Source organism: Phoca vitulina, unplaced genomic scaffold (genome assembly GCF_004348235.1).
Source record: "Phoca vitulina isolate PV1807 unplaced genomic scaffold, GSC_HSeal_1.0 scaffold13, whole genome shotgun sequence".
Lineage (NCBI taxonomy): Eukaryota > Metazoa > Chordata > Mammalia > Carnivora > Phocidae > Phoca > Phoca vitulina.
Genome location: NW_022589716.1, coordinates 38,901,233 through 38,916,986, shown reverse-complemented (window position 1 = coordinate 38,916,986; position 15,754 = coordinate 38,901,233). Strand labels below are relative to the sequence as shown.

The following is a 15,754-nucleotide window of genomic DNA, read 5'->3' as shown; positions in this document are numbered from 1 at the left end:
TGGGCTCATGTCCAGGCACCAGCTGATGCCTCTGAAAACCTGCTGTGGAACCATCATTTTATGAGACTTAAATGGGTGTTACATGGGGGGAAACAAAGGTCAAGTGGGATTGGGAGACACTGGCCTGAACAGTTTTCTTCACTGCAGGACTTGTCAGAGCCTTTAATATACTGATGTCTACTGAAAAATCTCTGAGAGAAATATAGAGCATTTTCCAAACAAATGTAATCACAAAAGCCCCCCGCTCTTTTTTTTTGCTGAGGACTAAGTTCTGGATAACAATCTTGGGAAAAATATCTCTAAAGAATGTAAGATTGCTGGTTTTCACCCCCAGTGGGGTTAGGTGAGGAGGAGGTGGAATATGCCCCTCCTATTGTTTTTTATGTCCATAGTGAGTCCACACATGCACAAATTGGACCTTATGCCCTCATCACATTTCTGAAGGCTGAAGGGGTGCATGTGCCAAGCAGCAGGGCCAGGGGCTTGGAGTCTGGTGAGCCAGAGGGGAGGTTCTGAGAGTTTTTAACTCAGGCCCTGCCCTCAGTGGTGCCCAGGGAGGGACTCCCGCCCCTTCCAGCCCAAGGGCCGTTTTCTTCTGTTGGTGACCACTGGCTGGCCCAGAGCGACAGAACCCAATGGGAAATAATCTCCCAAGGAACATGGGGGAGCAAATAGCCAGCGAATAAGAAGAAGCCCAAGAGGAACCCAGCTCTGTTCTGGCTCTTGAATTTGGCCAAGAGGAGGGCCAACCAACTTGCCCCGCTTATTTCTCAGGGCAGCAAACTGTATTTTTGGAGCTCATCGGGACATGTACCTACCTTCTGGACACACACAAAACACAGCGTTCCCCAAATGCAGCCGAAACCCTTTATTGGAGCCACGCTCCTAATGCCAAGAGTCACTGGTAGCTTTCCCAGGTGGCGTGCATGGACAGGTTGACCCCGGTGGGAACTGAGTGCTGGTTTGTGCTGTTACAGTACAGGTGAATGCAAAGACTTGCAGTAGCTGCCTCTTAGCAAATTCTCTTTCCTCCTGCCCGGTCGCGGGGGCATCGGGGTGGGGTAGGGGGCAGGCTGAAGGGCCACTGTGCTTCTGTGGCAGGGCTGTCTTTTCTTTCTGGCTTCCCAAAACTGTGTGCTTCCGTCTTGGGGGGAAATGGCAGTCCCTAGAGAGAAAGCGCTCGCCAGCAGGCCCGCCGAGAAGTGGCCGAGAAGTGCCGTGGGGCCAGCCTGGCCTGACTCCCCCTGCCCGGCCACCCCCATCGCCCCCACCTGGCCTTACACTTCCTTCCGGAGCATCACCTTGATGTTGCTGCAAATCTGGCCCAGGGCGGCAAAGAGCGGATTACAGAAGGTGCGGATGCAGAGGGAGTAGATGTGGCTGATGCACTGGATCTCGATCAGGTAGCTCTTAATGCACGGCACCACTGCCCAGATGTGGCAGAAGGAGATGCAGGCGAACAGGAAGCCCCAGAGCAGGGCCAGCGGGACTCCCAGCAGTGTGGACAGCAGGCGGTAGCACCAGTACTTGGAGACCGTGAAGGTGGTGTAGCTCACCTTCCACACGCTGTCGAAGCTGTAGGTGCCCACGGGCTCTGCGATCACGTCTTCGAAATCCACCTGCGGGGGTGGGAAGGGCAATCTTTCGGTCACAACATCCACCCACTTCCTGCACTTCAGTGTGCCGGCGGCAGAACGCTCTGGAGGGCTGGCTGCGCCTGCTGGCGGGGCCGCGTTGCCGGGGATCCTGACTCAGCACGGCCGGGGTGAGGCCTGACACTGCATTTCCGACAAGCTCCCCGGTGATGCCGGTGGTGCCCGGGAGCTGTGAGGCACGGAGCTGGGCCCACGCCCTCATCTTATGGGTGGATAAACAGGCCCTGGGGAGTTGCGTGACTTGCTTAAAGCCACCAGGACGTGCAAGGCATGGTTCTTAAATTCTGTGATTTTATGATCCTAGAGAGTTGGACAGTCCTGGTCATCCTGGGGGTAAGGAGGAGACATGTAGCTAGGCTGGTCCCTGAAGGGAGCCAGGTGGAGGGAGGGGCGAGGGTTGGAGAAACATATTGGGCACGGCTAGGACCTCATGGGATGGACAGTGTGCACCCTCGGGGTGATGCAGGTGCTTCCAGAAGGCCAAGGGCAAGCCCAGCGTGGCCAGAGTGAGGCGGGAGGGGCCTGGCCAGACAGTCACTGTGATGAGCAGTCTCCGAAGGCTTTTGCGCAGGGGCTGGCTTGACTCGATCGGAGGTGTTGTTGTTGTTGTTTTTTTTTAATTGAGGTATAACTGATATATAGCATTGTTTTGCTTTCACTATAATGATTCGGTATGTGTATATTTGGGAAATGATCACCACACTAAGTGTAGCTAACGCCCATCACCATACAGAGCTCCAATTTGTGTGTGTGATGAGAACTTTTAGGACCTACTCTCTTAGCACCTTTCATATATGCCGCACGGTATGGTGAAGCATAGTCACCGTGCTGTACCTTACATCCCCGGGACTCCTTATTTTATAACTGGAGGTTTGTTCCTTTTGACCCCCTTCGCTCACCACCAGCCCCGGCCTCCGGCAACCACCAGCCTGTTGTCGGCAATCTGATCTGGATTTTGCGTAGCTGGCTGGGCCGGTGGTGATTGGGAGAGAGGACGCAGGTGGGGTCCAGTCGGGAGCCGTGGCAATATTCCAGGCGGGACCCGCTGCCAGGCTGGTTTGGGGTGATGGCAGTGGGTTAGAGAGAGGCGCACAGGTCTGAGAGCTATTTTAGGATCTGGCATGTGGTGAAGTGAGGGCCATGCCGTCCTGGCTCGTAAAGGTGTCTGGTGCCGAGTCAGTCTGAGCAGGCCCGAAGCACCTCACCCTAGTCCCACGGCGACCTCAGACTTTCCTCTCCCTGCTGCCTACCCCAGCCCACCTTGCAGCTGGAAAGAGCACGGGCGCTCAGAGAATCCGGTTCACACTTTCCACTGTGAAATGTGGCTGAAGCCCCATTTGGGAAGTGGGAAAAAATAATCAGTAAACTTGAAAAAAAAAAAAAGAGTACTTTCAGCCGAGTCATTTAACTAAACTTTCTTGAGTCCCCGTTATGCATTAAACACTATCATAGCTCATATGCGATGTCCTTTAGCATCCCTAAGCTTTAGCTGTCCTGTCTGTGAAATGGGGACATGATCATCTTTCATGCTCCTGGGCCATTTGAATAAAAGCTGGTTGAATGAAATCTCAAACTCATCAGACTGAGGGCGGAGGGGTCACCTGTGGGGCCTGGGGGTGGAGGGCCAGAGCTCAAACTTCAGTCTTCCAGGGGATCCTCTCATCTGGGCACAGAATTACTATTCAAATTGCTTTTAAATGACATAGCCACATTGCAGAAAATTCAGGAAATAGTAAAAGGAAAACAAAAGCATCTCCAATTTGTATTTCTCTAGTACTAACAATGTCCTTGCTTTGGTGCTTTTCTTTCCAGGGTGACTTTTTTTGGGGGAGGGAGTGGACACAACCCTGTTGTATGTATAATGGCGAGTCCTGTTTTTGTCACATGAGTATATTCTGAGCTTCCGTGCCACGCCTCAGATCCCTGGATCCCCCTGGAGACCGCAGAGGATGAGGTCTCACCCAGGGGCTGGTATGTTCAAGGGGAGCAAAGTTGACAGCCTGGGATTTCAGGCTGCAGGTGATGTGAAAAGCTGACTCAGGGAGTCAGTAGGGCCTTCCCGGACCCCCTGTAAATCTCAGCCTCCAGCTGTCTCTGCTGGGGTTCAGCAGAGGTCATTTAACCTCTTAAAGGGGGGCCTGGATGGAAGGGCGAGGCTGGAGGGAAGAATATAAATATGGTCCTCATCTCAGAAAGATGGTACTTATTCCTGGAGGGCTTCTGGGAGGTGGTGGCAGGCTGGGAATTTGGTGGACTGTGAGCTTTGGAGGCAGAGATGGAAAACTGGTGTGCTGGATATTTGGAAAAGAAGTCCCAAGTTGGTTGAGGAGCATCTCATGGCTTTGGACAGTGGATGGAAAGGACTGGCATCTTCTCTATTTGGTTTATACGGGGCAAAAATTCAGAGTTGTTGTTTCTCGGGGGAGCTTTCAAATCTCAGAAGCCGGGGAGGTTAGGCCTGGGCGACCATTCCAGCCCTGACCTGGGTCCCCCCAGAATGATTATCGAGGTTCAGTTAGATCCCTAGGGCCTGGGTCCTGTCCATTGCGGCATTCTGACCTCTGTAGCCTGCCCCTCCTCCATCATGGCCCTGCCCCAGCCTGATGCCTCTTAGCACCCTGGCTGGCTTCTGGTGCATGGGGTAGCCCCAGGAGCTTTGCCAGCCGGAGGAGATATTGTCCCAGCAGGCACTTCCTCCTTCCTTCGCTCTCCCACTCGGTGCCTGTGGCCTCCCTGCCCTTCCTGTGGCTGTTCCTTAGGATGGTGCCTCCACTACTCACAGGTGACCCAGCCCTGCCTCCTCACCTCACAAGAGGCAGACAGCCCAGAGGTGGGAGGCAGGGCCCAGAGGTCTGGTCCTCGTTGACCAGAGAGACGTGCCTCAAGGCAGGGCTCCCGGCCCCTTCTTTCCAGCCACCCGCCCTGCTCCTCTGTAGCCCAGCCTGCTTTGTTCATTTAGTCTCGTGTATCCTGCCTTTCAACACATTTGATTATTTGTGTCTGGCCTCTGAGAGGTGGCAGCGTGGAAAAGAGCCCCGTTGGAAGTCACGCTCTGGAGGCTGGAGTCCAGCTCTGCTACTGACTGGCTCTGTAACCTTTTCTGAGCTTTTCTGTGCCTCAGCTTCTTGGATTCATCTCATAAAGTTTGTTGGAGGATTCAGTAAGTTAAGACATCTAAGTACTCAGAACACTGCCCGGCACAGAATACCGGATTAATCACCGTTAGCTGTTGTTGTGGGTTGTTACAGGGTGTTCTCGTCAAGAGGATGGTAGAGCCCCAAAAGTGGCTTGGCACACCAGTGATGTGCTGCTCTGATGAGTGACTTTGGCAGATGACTTACACCTCTGAGCTTCACTTGCTCATCTGTAAAATGGGTTTGCTATTTCTTACAACCTTGTTATGAGGAATTGAAATAATTAATCATCCATTCACCCCCCCACCATCTATTCATCCACCCATCCATCTCTCATCCATCTATCCATCCATCCACCCACCCATCCACCCATCCATGCATTGATCATGGATCTATCCATCCACCCATAGATATCCATGCATCCATCCTTCTATCCATTCAAACACAGATTCATTCAGCACCCACTCTGTGCTAGGCATACCACCTCTTGGGCAATGCTCAGCATAGTACCTGGCACTGGTAGGTGCTCAGTGACAGTAATTATGTGTTCAGTTCTCATGTTCCTGTGAAAATATATCTCAGGAAATCCTAAGTACAGTAATTCTGCAGCTTACCTAGTCGTAATTGTGTGCGTGTGCACGCACACCTCCACCTGCGCTGGTAAGATGGGTGCAGGCTTCTTTTCCCTCATTTCTGTTTACGGTAATAATCTCACTCCCCGGGACCTCTCTGTTGTGTCTTTTAATTATTACTTCTTTGCAGAAGACGTCGGTGCTGACATTTGAATTATTCCCTGTAATTGCCTTTGGGCACTGTGCATGGGGCGACTGCTCGTTTTCTGGGAATCAGAAAATGTGCTCTTGGGGGGGATGGGCTGTGTGGGCAGGCCCAGCTGTTCCTCTAACTCGGGTTGAGCCTTGGGATGGCTTTGGTCACAGCGCTGACTTTGGGGAGGTATTTATAAGACCCGGCTCAGGGAGATCTTAGGCAGTCACGCCAGTGTATCAGAAGCACACAGTGACTTCATTTCTGAATCCGTCTCTAAAGTGGAGGGGAGATGGCTTTTTCTGGGAGGGTGGTGGGGTGGGTGCTGGACCCATCGGCAGAACCTCAGGGCTTGGTGTGCAATTGGAGAGAGGGTAGAGGGTGGGAAGGGTGAACGTGGCTGCCCATTCAGTCGGTGTCCCCTTCTCTGGCATATTTATTTTTGGAAGAGTGAGAGAGCCAGTTGATTAATCGGAATGAGCCAGTGCAGCCCCCACAGGCTCCAAGAGGATGGGGAAGGGTGCCGGGCAACAGGGCTGGGCTTTGCCAGAGGATTCGGGGAAGGCCAGCAACCACCCCCTGTCAAAAATACCTCCCCAGATTCCTGTATGACTCAGTCCTTGGGCATCCTGGGCCCTGGACAATTCAGATAGAGTATCTGTGGGTGGGGAAAGAGCTCTAGGCAGGGGGATAGACATCTGGTGCCAGGCTCTACTTGACCACTGAGTTGCTGTGTGATTTGGGGCATGGTGCTTTTCCTCTCTGAGCCTCCGGGGTTTTTTGTTTTGTTTTGTTTTGTTTTTGTTTTGTTTGTTTGTTTGTTTTTAAACACACCAAGAGGATTGGGCCAAGAACCCTAGTGACTCAAAGCTCGATTTGGAGTCAGAACACCCAAGGGGAAGGTTTAGTTTTGCTGGGTCTTAGTTTTCTTGCCTAGTACCTTGCTACTTAAAGGGTGGTCCAGAGCCGGTGCCCCTCTTCCCAACAAGGTATGGACAGAAGTTGAGAGTAAGCATTTAGAAATAGTCACAGAAATTTGAGATGGTTGTTGTATGTCTGGTAACCCTCATAATAATAAAAATTGGGGCTTACATTGTAGATGCCTATTTTTCATTTCATTTCCCTAGTAATTCATTTCTATTGAATTTTGCCAAAGTATTGGTGTTCAACAAATTGAAATTATTATAATAAAACTGGCCCTCTGCCCAGATAATTTGAGAAACATGGGTCGATAGAGTAGGAAGCTAAAATGGGGTGATAGCTGTAAAACAGCTGAAAAATGGCAAAGCTTTGCTTCTTGTGTTATGATTGGTAATAACAATAATAGAATTCTATATAATCTGGGGGAACCAAAGCAATGCTCACAATGTGGCCCTTGTAGGTGGTTTCCGGCCGTGTATCTTATATTTAGTATTTTGCCAGCTTTTGGATGGGGTGTTAAGCAGTCTCCAGAGATGACCCCCAATTAGTCATGGCCCTGAGCATTTAAGCCCTTGCCTCTTCTCATCCCGTACTGAGTCTGGGCTTGCCCTAGGACTCGCTTTAATCACCCGAATGCGGGAGAAGGGATGCTGTGCCAGGTCCAGAACTAAGCCTCACAGAGGCCTGGAAGTTTCTGCCTTGGGGAGTCCCGAGCTGCCATATACGCTGATAGAGAGACTGGTGGAGTTAGAAGTCTGTTACTATCCCCTGCTCTAGAGCCTGGTGGAGAGGCCACCCGAGGGAGAGACCTAGCCATGCCAGCCTCCCAGCTGCGCCCCGCCTTCCACCCGTCCCCGTTGAGGCAGCAGGCATAGGAGGGAGCCAGCTCAACAGAGGCCCCAGGTGGCTGCCACCGCTTGAGAGGCCACCAGTGGGAGCAGTAGAAGTGCCCAGCTGCATCCACAGAACTGTAGGAGACCATCACAGGCTTGCTGCTTTACACCATTGAGTTTGGGGCGATTTGTGACCACAGCAATAGAAAACCAACACAGTGTGTCTTGAGGGGAAACTGGTAATAACTCGGGACTCCAGGTTTCTCTTCTACAGGACAAGGGGGACGCTGTACTTGAAAGTGCAAAACACTCACCGGCCCTACCAAATAGGAATTTCTGGTGGCAGAACCCAGAAATCTGCATTTTAACCGGCTCCCCCAGAAAGTGGACCACCTTTTGAAAAGCTAGATTAGTTAATACCTAGGAGTCCCCGTAACACTAAATTATAAATACCTCAGTTTGATTAGTCCAGTGGAGGTCTTCTGAGAGGTACCTGATAGGGGACCAGACATGTCCAAAAGGAAGAAACCGCCAACATAGAATGAGTGGCAGGTTGGATGGCCTCCCAAAACCCAGTCTCAACCTGCCCCTTCTGCTTTCTCCCACAAATTCTCTTTCAGATGCACTTAGTCCTGTCATTCTTCGGCAGGCAGAGTAGCAAAGAGGTTTCCTCTGTGTGTCAGCTCTGCCTCACCGACGGTCTGTGGCTTCGTGGAAGAGTGCTGGGATCCATTAGTAATGTCTGCCGTGGACATAGGTTGAGGGGTGGTGGCAGTAACCATCTCTCACGCTTGCCAGTGCCACCCCACATCCTTCTCAATGGTACGGCTTTCGCTTATTTTGTTCCCTCTTCTTCAAAAGCCTTATTCACATTTTAATTTTTTCCCCATTTTTTTTTAATGCACCTGGGCTCCTGTCTCCCCATGAAGCTGGCTCCTGATTTTCCCAGGCGAGAGTAAGGTCTTCCTCCCTTAAACCCCGGGACACTTCATCAGGGCCTAAACTATGGCGTTTAGCACCTTCTCCCAGATATTCTCATTATTTGAGTCTCATCCTCTCTGTTGGTTTGGATTCCTCTCAAGAGGAAGTACCAGGTCAGTGTCCTCTTTCTGCAACGGGGTGTCCAGGTGGGCCCAAACCGGGAGCAGAGTTTGCCGAACTGGTGGCTACTGGGTCCTTTGGGTGTTTCTTAGCCTGAGCTGATAGGCAAAGGGTGCGGTTTGTGTGTTTTTCTAAGGGAGGAGGGTGTTTAGTGGCAGATGTAGCTGTCGGATGGGCTGGGGTCATGTCTGGCGCCCTGCCCTCTTTGACCTTGAGTGGCTGCGGGGAGAGAGGTTGGAGCCTGAAGGTGAGAGGGACCTGTGTGACACTTTGGGCTCAAGCATTCCCACTTTAGGATCTGAGTGCCTCAGTGTGGGTTAGGGAGACAGCCCCGAGCCCTCTCAGAAAGAACTCAGAGGCCTTTGAGGGGAGGCTGCGGGTTTCCGAGCTGGGTCTGAAGGGAAGGCGGGAGAGCCCTGGGGACTGCTGCTGCACCTTCACATGCCCCGGGGCCTGGCATGCGGGCTCCTGCGTGCTCATCCCCATCTCCTCTGAGACAACCCAGGACCTGGCACATAGTAGGCACTCAGGAACAATTCGTGGGATCCGTACTCTGGGAATGGTGGTGACGGTCGGGGGAGGAGGGAACGGGGTGTGTTCTAATCCCCAGGAGCCTCCCCTTAGCCCGAGACCCAGCCCCAAACCTTGGGGACCACAGTTCAAGTCTGGCAGGCTGTGCAGGGCTCTCCCTATGCCTTTGGCACCCATTTTCCAGCCCAGGTTCAAGGGCTGTACCAGGCCTTTGTTGGGGAAGTTTGGGAAAGTTTTGACTGGAAAGTCAAAAGGGAGCGCCTCCAGTCTACTGAGGGTCAAGTCCACAGACACCACGGGTCTCTCTCCTGCTCTGTGTCCTTGGCTTTTCTGTGTGAAACCTCAGCAGCTGCTGACAGAGGGGACAGGTCTCTCTCTTCACCACCCAGCCTCTGTTGATGCCAGTCCTCAGGCCAGAGAGGGAAAGGGATTTCCCTGGAGTCACACAGCGAGGCTGTGTCAGGCTGGGACCAGAACTTGGGTCTCTGTAGCTTGGTCTTATTCCGGCATCTTTCTTTGTCTCCCATTCTAGCCCATTAGCGCTGGTGAAACCAGCCTGACAGGTCCCTCCTGAGCTTTCATCTCCACCTCTGCCTTGTTCCTCTTTCTCTCCGTCTGTCTCACCCTCTCACTTCCTTTTCCTGCCGCCTCCCTCCATCTTGTCTTTGCCCCAGTTAATTAAAGAAACCCAGGTGCCCCAGGATCCCGTTCAGACAGGCCCCCTGCCTAGCCAGCTCTCCTGTCTCTTCCTTCCTTTTATCTCTTTCACAAGACCGTACACAAACCCCAAGTTGGCTTTGACCTGTTTGTGCTATTTATCTGACTCCGTTCTATGATCCTCGTTCTGAATTTCAAAACTTTTTCATTTCTCAGTTATTCAAAACAAAAGAAAGTCAAATAACTCCCCAAACCAGGGAACGTCCAATAAATACACCAAATAATCATCTCCTCTCGACAAGATTATCTGCAAGGCCTTTTGCTTAGCCGTTGAGGGATGTTTTCTGGGGTTCCAGAGAGACTGCTCTCAGCTCCTGGGGAGGCTGTCCCCAGCCCTCCCCCGGATTAGAACCTGGGCCTGGAGCCTGGAGCTGGCTCACTCCAGGCTCGGTGGGGCCTGAGAGACTCTCTACACTTGTCAGCTGTTGTGGGTCTCTTTCAGAAGCCACATTCTCCCTTGGGGTCCTCTTCTCTGCCCCCAGCAGCCGTCTAGGGACCGCCTGAAGGGGAACCTGGTTGTACAAGCTGGCCCCCGGCTGCCTTGTCCTGTCCTGCACGCTCCTCCAAGCTCCAACTCCGCTCACGCTTGTCACACCCTTGCTGTGCACCAGCGACTGTGTTAGGCACTTTCCAATCCCTTATTTCTTTTATTCCTCACGTTATACTTTTATTTGCACAGCACTGCTCGGAGAGTCCTGTACCTGGTGGAGGTAAATGATATTATGTTCATTTTACAGAGGGAAACTCAGGTCCTGAAAACCTAGGTGGCTTGTCCAGGGTCATGGCTTTTAGGTAGAAGAGAGTAAATTTGAAACCAGGCCTTTTAAAGCTGAGTTCGGGACTCTTTCCTCCAGACCACACTGCACAAACCACGATGAATACTATTTTACATTTATCTAGTAATTTCCCCCTTGTGGCACTTCTCACACTGGGCCATCAGTACCCTGTTGGCACCATTAATGATACAGATAAATACAGTAATAGCATAGTATGACCTATGATGGGGGAAATGCCTGGAGGGAAGTTGGAGCATGGAGGAGGGAGCGACTGTCTGCCTGGAGGAGCTGAGGAAGGCTTCCTGGAAGAGGTGACATTTGAGTTGGGTCTTGAAAGTGGAGCAGGGCATTCACCGCAGGGAGGAGAGGGGGAGGGTGCTCCTTGACACGGGAGTATGTTCTGGCTGATGAGGCCGGCTCCTGGCGTTGGAGCCGGAAGGCGGAAGAAGAAGGTTGGGGCCAGATCGTGTTGGGGCTTGAAAGCTATGGGGAGAAGTTAAAGTTTATTGGGCAGGGGAGGTGTCCCACTGAGGGATGACAGCATAGGGGCTGTGCTTCTGAGCAAGCCCAGAGCCACACTGTCTAGTCCAGTGGCCACGAGCTTTGAGCACTTGACCTATGACCAGGGCAATAGAAGAATTCTAAATCTTGTTTAATTTTAATTCAAATGTAAAAGATGATACTTCATTCTGAGATGGGAAAACTTTTTAAAAATGTTTGGAACAATTTGGGCCTGTGACTTGATTTCAACTGTACATTTTATGAGATCTTAAGACAGAACAAGGATTTCTGATCCATGTGGAGGCTGAACTGATAGGCAGTCTAAGTGTAAGTAAGCTACAGGCTGGATTTCAAACATGAAAACAGACTGTAATAGCGCATGATAATTGTTTTATATCAGTTACATGCTGAAATGATACTATTTTGGAAATACTGTGTTAAATCAAAAATATCACGAAAATTTCACCTGTTTGTTTTTCCTCTTTAAAATTGTGGCTGCTTAGAGAATGTACAATGACATCAGGTGATTGTATAATGGGTCGCATTGTATTTCTGCTGGTAAGGGCTGATCTGTGATTTTGATGCGTTTAGTAGGACCCAGGGAGCCCCAGGCACCTGCCCTTTTAACAGCCCTTCCTGTGACTCCCATGCTAGGGGTGGGCACCCTGCTCCCAGGAATTCTGCTGAAAGATCCCTGTGGCTACTGGGCGGAGGTTGGAGTGAGGGTGTCGGCCTGGAGGCGGCCAGGCTGCTAGTGGCATCCAGACGAGGAAAGGGGCTGACTCAGGCAGTGGCCATGGGGGAGACGCCCCAAAAGCTGGGTAACTGTCCTCTGAGCACTGCCTTTCGGGAGCCCGGTGCCCTCCGAGAGGCCTCTGCCCTGGCCTGGCCGCAGGACCTGGGGTCAAGCAGGGAGCTGGCATGAGTGCTGGGCATGGCCCCCACACCACGGGCAGTGGACACGGGGCAGTGCTCTGGGGGAATTAATGTATACTGGAAGCCACCCTCTGGGGATTAACCCCGTGCCCACCGCGGAGACCGCAGAAATAACCCCTGGCGCAGAAAAGAGCCCAAGTTGGCCACCCGTTGGTCTTCATCCTGGGATGAGGGCCAGGAGCTGATGGGAAGAGCCACTACCCGACAGCATTTCAGTACTAAACGCATCAGAATCACAGATCAGCCCTTACCAGTAGAAATACAATGTGACCCATTAGCTAATGGCACTTGCCTCTGTGAGTCGCCTCCCCACCCCACACCTGCGTCATGTATGTCCGGCTGAGGTTTTGCTCTTATTTATGCTAAACGTTCTTTGGGGGTGTACATGCTGGCTTTTGAGGGAGGATTTGGAGCAGACCAAGGAACAGGGCCTCTTGTCGGGGAAGCCGGTCGTGGTTGTGCATGGATCAGAGCCCTCCCCCGTCCTGTGCCCAGACGCTCTGCAGACCCGACAGCCTCCGGGCAGCGGTGCCCAGACAGGCCCGCCGAGCCTACCTTCACTATGTCCTCGTTAATGTTCTTGGGGTCTCGGTTCACCAGGTCGATCTCCTTGCAGTGGATGTCCTTGACAATCTGGGCCTCCAGGTCTTTGTGCTCTTCGGCCATCATCGTGGAGCTGGGGGACCGCGGGAGGAGACCTGAGCCGTGTGGCCAGTGTGGCTGAAAAGACTTGGGGCAGGGACACAGTTCGGTGTCCCCAGACTTGTGCCCCTGCCGGCTCAGCAGGCCCCACCCAGCATGCCCTCTGACAGCTGTCCCACATAACTTCAGCCTGTCTCTCGCTAACGCCTCTGTGGCAGGCCTCCAAGCTAAAATTAAGACTGGAGCTCTGCTGGAAGGCCCAGCGCTCCTTACAGGGGCCTCACCCGAGCGAGAGCAGAGGCTTTGGCATCTGTGGGCCACGGGGCGGCTGGGCTGTTGGTGCAGGCCCTGGGATTCACCCCCTGCCATCAGCATGCAGGCAGCTCTGGGAGGGGAGGAGGGGTTGGCTCGCAGCTCGGCCTCTTGCGGGGCCGGGAGCTTCGGGACACCTCGCCTCTCCGCCCGCCACGCTCCCACCTGGAGAATGGGGCTGCGCTAATAACAATCAGGGGCTCTGCCTGCCCTCCTGGAGAGGAGGAGATGAGCTGGCGTGTGGGAAGGGGCTTCGGGACCTGAAATGCTGTCTGGTAGGGGTTCTCACTGGAGTTGTTAGTACCTGGCCCTGCTGTTTGGGGGCCTGGAGCAGGGCTGAGTCTTTCCCACTTCTGGGGTTTCCCCTGGAGGGGAGTTGATGGACTGTGGGGGGAGACAGAGAAGCAGACCACTGATGGGGCTGCCCACCCTCCCGTGCCTTCTTGATGCCACGTGGAGGGGACATGAAGTCCATGTTTATGCTGCCTTTTGCTCTGCCCCTAGTGACAGTTCCTGGGGTGCTCATGGGCCCCAGACGCTGCACGGGCACCAGGGGGATGTTACTCTCCAAGGTGTCTGCTCAGTTTTCCTGGGTCCTCAGGCATCACTCAAGGCACCCCCCACCCTGAAGGATGAAGACTCTGAGTGCCCAGGTGCCAGGGTCTGTGCATCCATTCACCCATCCTCCCACTCATTCATTCAGGATTTGCTAACAGCTGGGGACAAACAGACCAGTCAAGCTCTGTTCCTGCCTGGAGGATCTCATAGTCTGTGGGGACAGACTGATTAAAAAATCAGTAATTATGATAGGGTGTGGCAAGTGCTATAGCTCAGAGATATTTTACAAACAACTTACCTTAAGAGGTCCACAGGGGCTCTGACAGCTTACTCTGAGGGCATCAAGGAAGGCTTCCTAGAGGAGGTAGCTTTAGAGTTAGGTGTTGAAGGACAAGCAGGAGTTCATTACCTAGACTATTTCAGGTGAAAAGACCATAGGTGTCAGAGGACTGGTGTGAACTAGGATGCTGAGAAGTGTGCAGTGGTCAGGGCCTGGTTGTCTGGTGGGGGTGAGGCAGGACATAAGGCTCAGCTTGGGCCTGGGTGGGAAGGATCCCAAATGTCATACTAAGTAGTATGGATTTTTTTTTAAAGATTTTATTTATGAGAGAGAGAGAGCATGAGCGGGGGGGAGGAGGGGCACAGGGAAAGGGAGAAGCAGGTTCCCCACCGAACAGGGACTGCCCGACTTGGGGCTCTATCCCAGGACCCTGAGATCATGACCTGAGCCAAAGGCAGATGCTTAACCATCTGCTTAACCAACTGAGCCACCCAGGCGCCCCCTAAAGAGTATGGATTTTACAGAGGTATTGGGAAGCCCTTGAAGACTTCAGTGCAGCAGAGGGTCTATTGGAATGATGTGTGAGGATGATCACTGGTGGTTAGAGCCGGGTGAGTTTGAGGCAGGAAGACAGTCAAAAAGCTCAAGGCAAAAAGCTGGGCTCTGTCAGTAATTTCTCTTGGCTATTATCTAATAAAATGCAAAATACTTGTGGCTGGTGCAAGGTAGGAGCTCCTCCCCCCACCACATAATACAAATAGATAGTTCAGAACTACTGTGGGAGCTCTATTATGTCATCAGGCTCCCAGACCTCCATCTTTCTGTTCTGCTGTTCTTATAGTCACCTCATAGGCACAAGGTGGCTGCCGCTCTTCCAGCCATCAGATGAAAGAGGAAAAGGGGGCGAGGGTGCACCAGGAAAAGGCATCTGCCAGCTAAGTCAGCTCCAATAGAAAGCTTTCCCAGAAGTCCCACTTGACAAGTTTTGTTTGTCATTGGCCATCCCTCTTGGCCAACGAGGCCAGGAAATGCAGATAGCCCCCACAGCATCACTAGGGATAAATGGTAGGCAACTAGCAAACTCTCTTGCTAGCTCTCTTAGGAATTACCTGTTTGTTTTTTCCTTCACCCCCCTGCCTGGGCCCCCAGGTCGTGGGAATACGGACCTTCTCCTGTGAAGAGTTGAGACGAAGGAAATGTTGCTGCCTGTGTTCACGTGGGATACGGCAGGGATCTGAGCCTGAGCTTGAGTTTTGTCCCCTGCAGGACCAGATATGTCTGGTCAAAAGCTGGGGCAGCTGGGGCAGTAGTAATTCACAAGGGATGCAGGAGGAGCTGCCTGGAAGAGGCTCATCGTAAAGGACAAGTGGTGGTAACAGATAATAGTAATGACTGTGGACAACTGTGTTTTTCAAAGATGGCCACATCTGTGCTCTTACAGGAGGACTGACTCTCTTCCACTAAACGGGGTCTGTGCCCTTCCCCGTTAATCTGGGCGGGGGGTTAGATTATTCTGACCTAGAGAGCACGGCAGCGCTGATGCTCTGTGACTTTTTTTTTTTTTTTTTAAGATTTTATTTATTTATTTGACAGAGAGATAGAGAGAAAGCACAAGTAGGCAGAGAGGCAGGCAGAGGGAGAGGGAGGAGCAGACTCTCCACTGAGCAGGGAGCCCGATGTGGGGCTTGATCCCAGGACCCTGGGATCATGACCTGAGCCGAAGGCAGCCGCTTAACCGACTGAGCCACCCAGGCGCCCCTGCTCTGTGACTTTTGGGCCAGGCCATAGGAAGGATACAGCTGCCTGGCTCTCGCCTCTCAGGACTCCTGCCCTTGGAAATCAGCTGGGGGCTGAGGAAGCCCAAAGGAGCCCACGTGGAGAGACCACGTGCGGAAGGGTCCAAGGCCCCCAGCTGGCTGGCGACACCAGCTGCCCGACGGGAGAGTGAGTGAGGCTTTGGACGAGGCCAATGCCTGGGCTTCATGTCACCCCTAAACCCCTGCGGCTTCCGGCTGAAGCCCAGACGTCGTGGGACAGACACGCTGCTCTGCGTCCTGTCTCAATATCTAAACCACAGAGGCCACGAACATCC

At 52.7% G+C, this 15,754-nt stretch overlaps 1 protein-coding gene across 1 annotated transcript; it reads right to left on the bottom strand.

Annotated features, from left to right (window-relative positions):
* Window positions 1–844: 844 nt before the first annotated feature.
* Window positions 845–12,630, bottom strand: CAV3 (caveolin 3). The gene is made up of 2 exons (XM_032412241.1): window positions 12,426–12,630; window positions 845–1,619 (listed from the first exon to the last, which is right to left on the bottom strand). The coding sequence occupies exons 1-2, from the start codon at window positions 12,537–12,539 to the stop codon at window positions 1,278–1,280; spliced, it is 456 nt and encodes a 151-aa protein (XP_032268132.1). The 5' UTR covers window positions 12,540–12,630; the 3' UTR covers window positions 845–1,277.
* Between the last annotated feature and the right edge of the window lie 3,124 nt (window positions 12,631–15,754).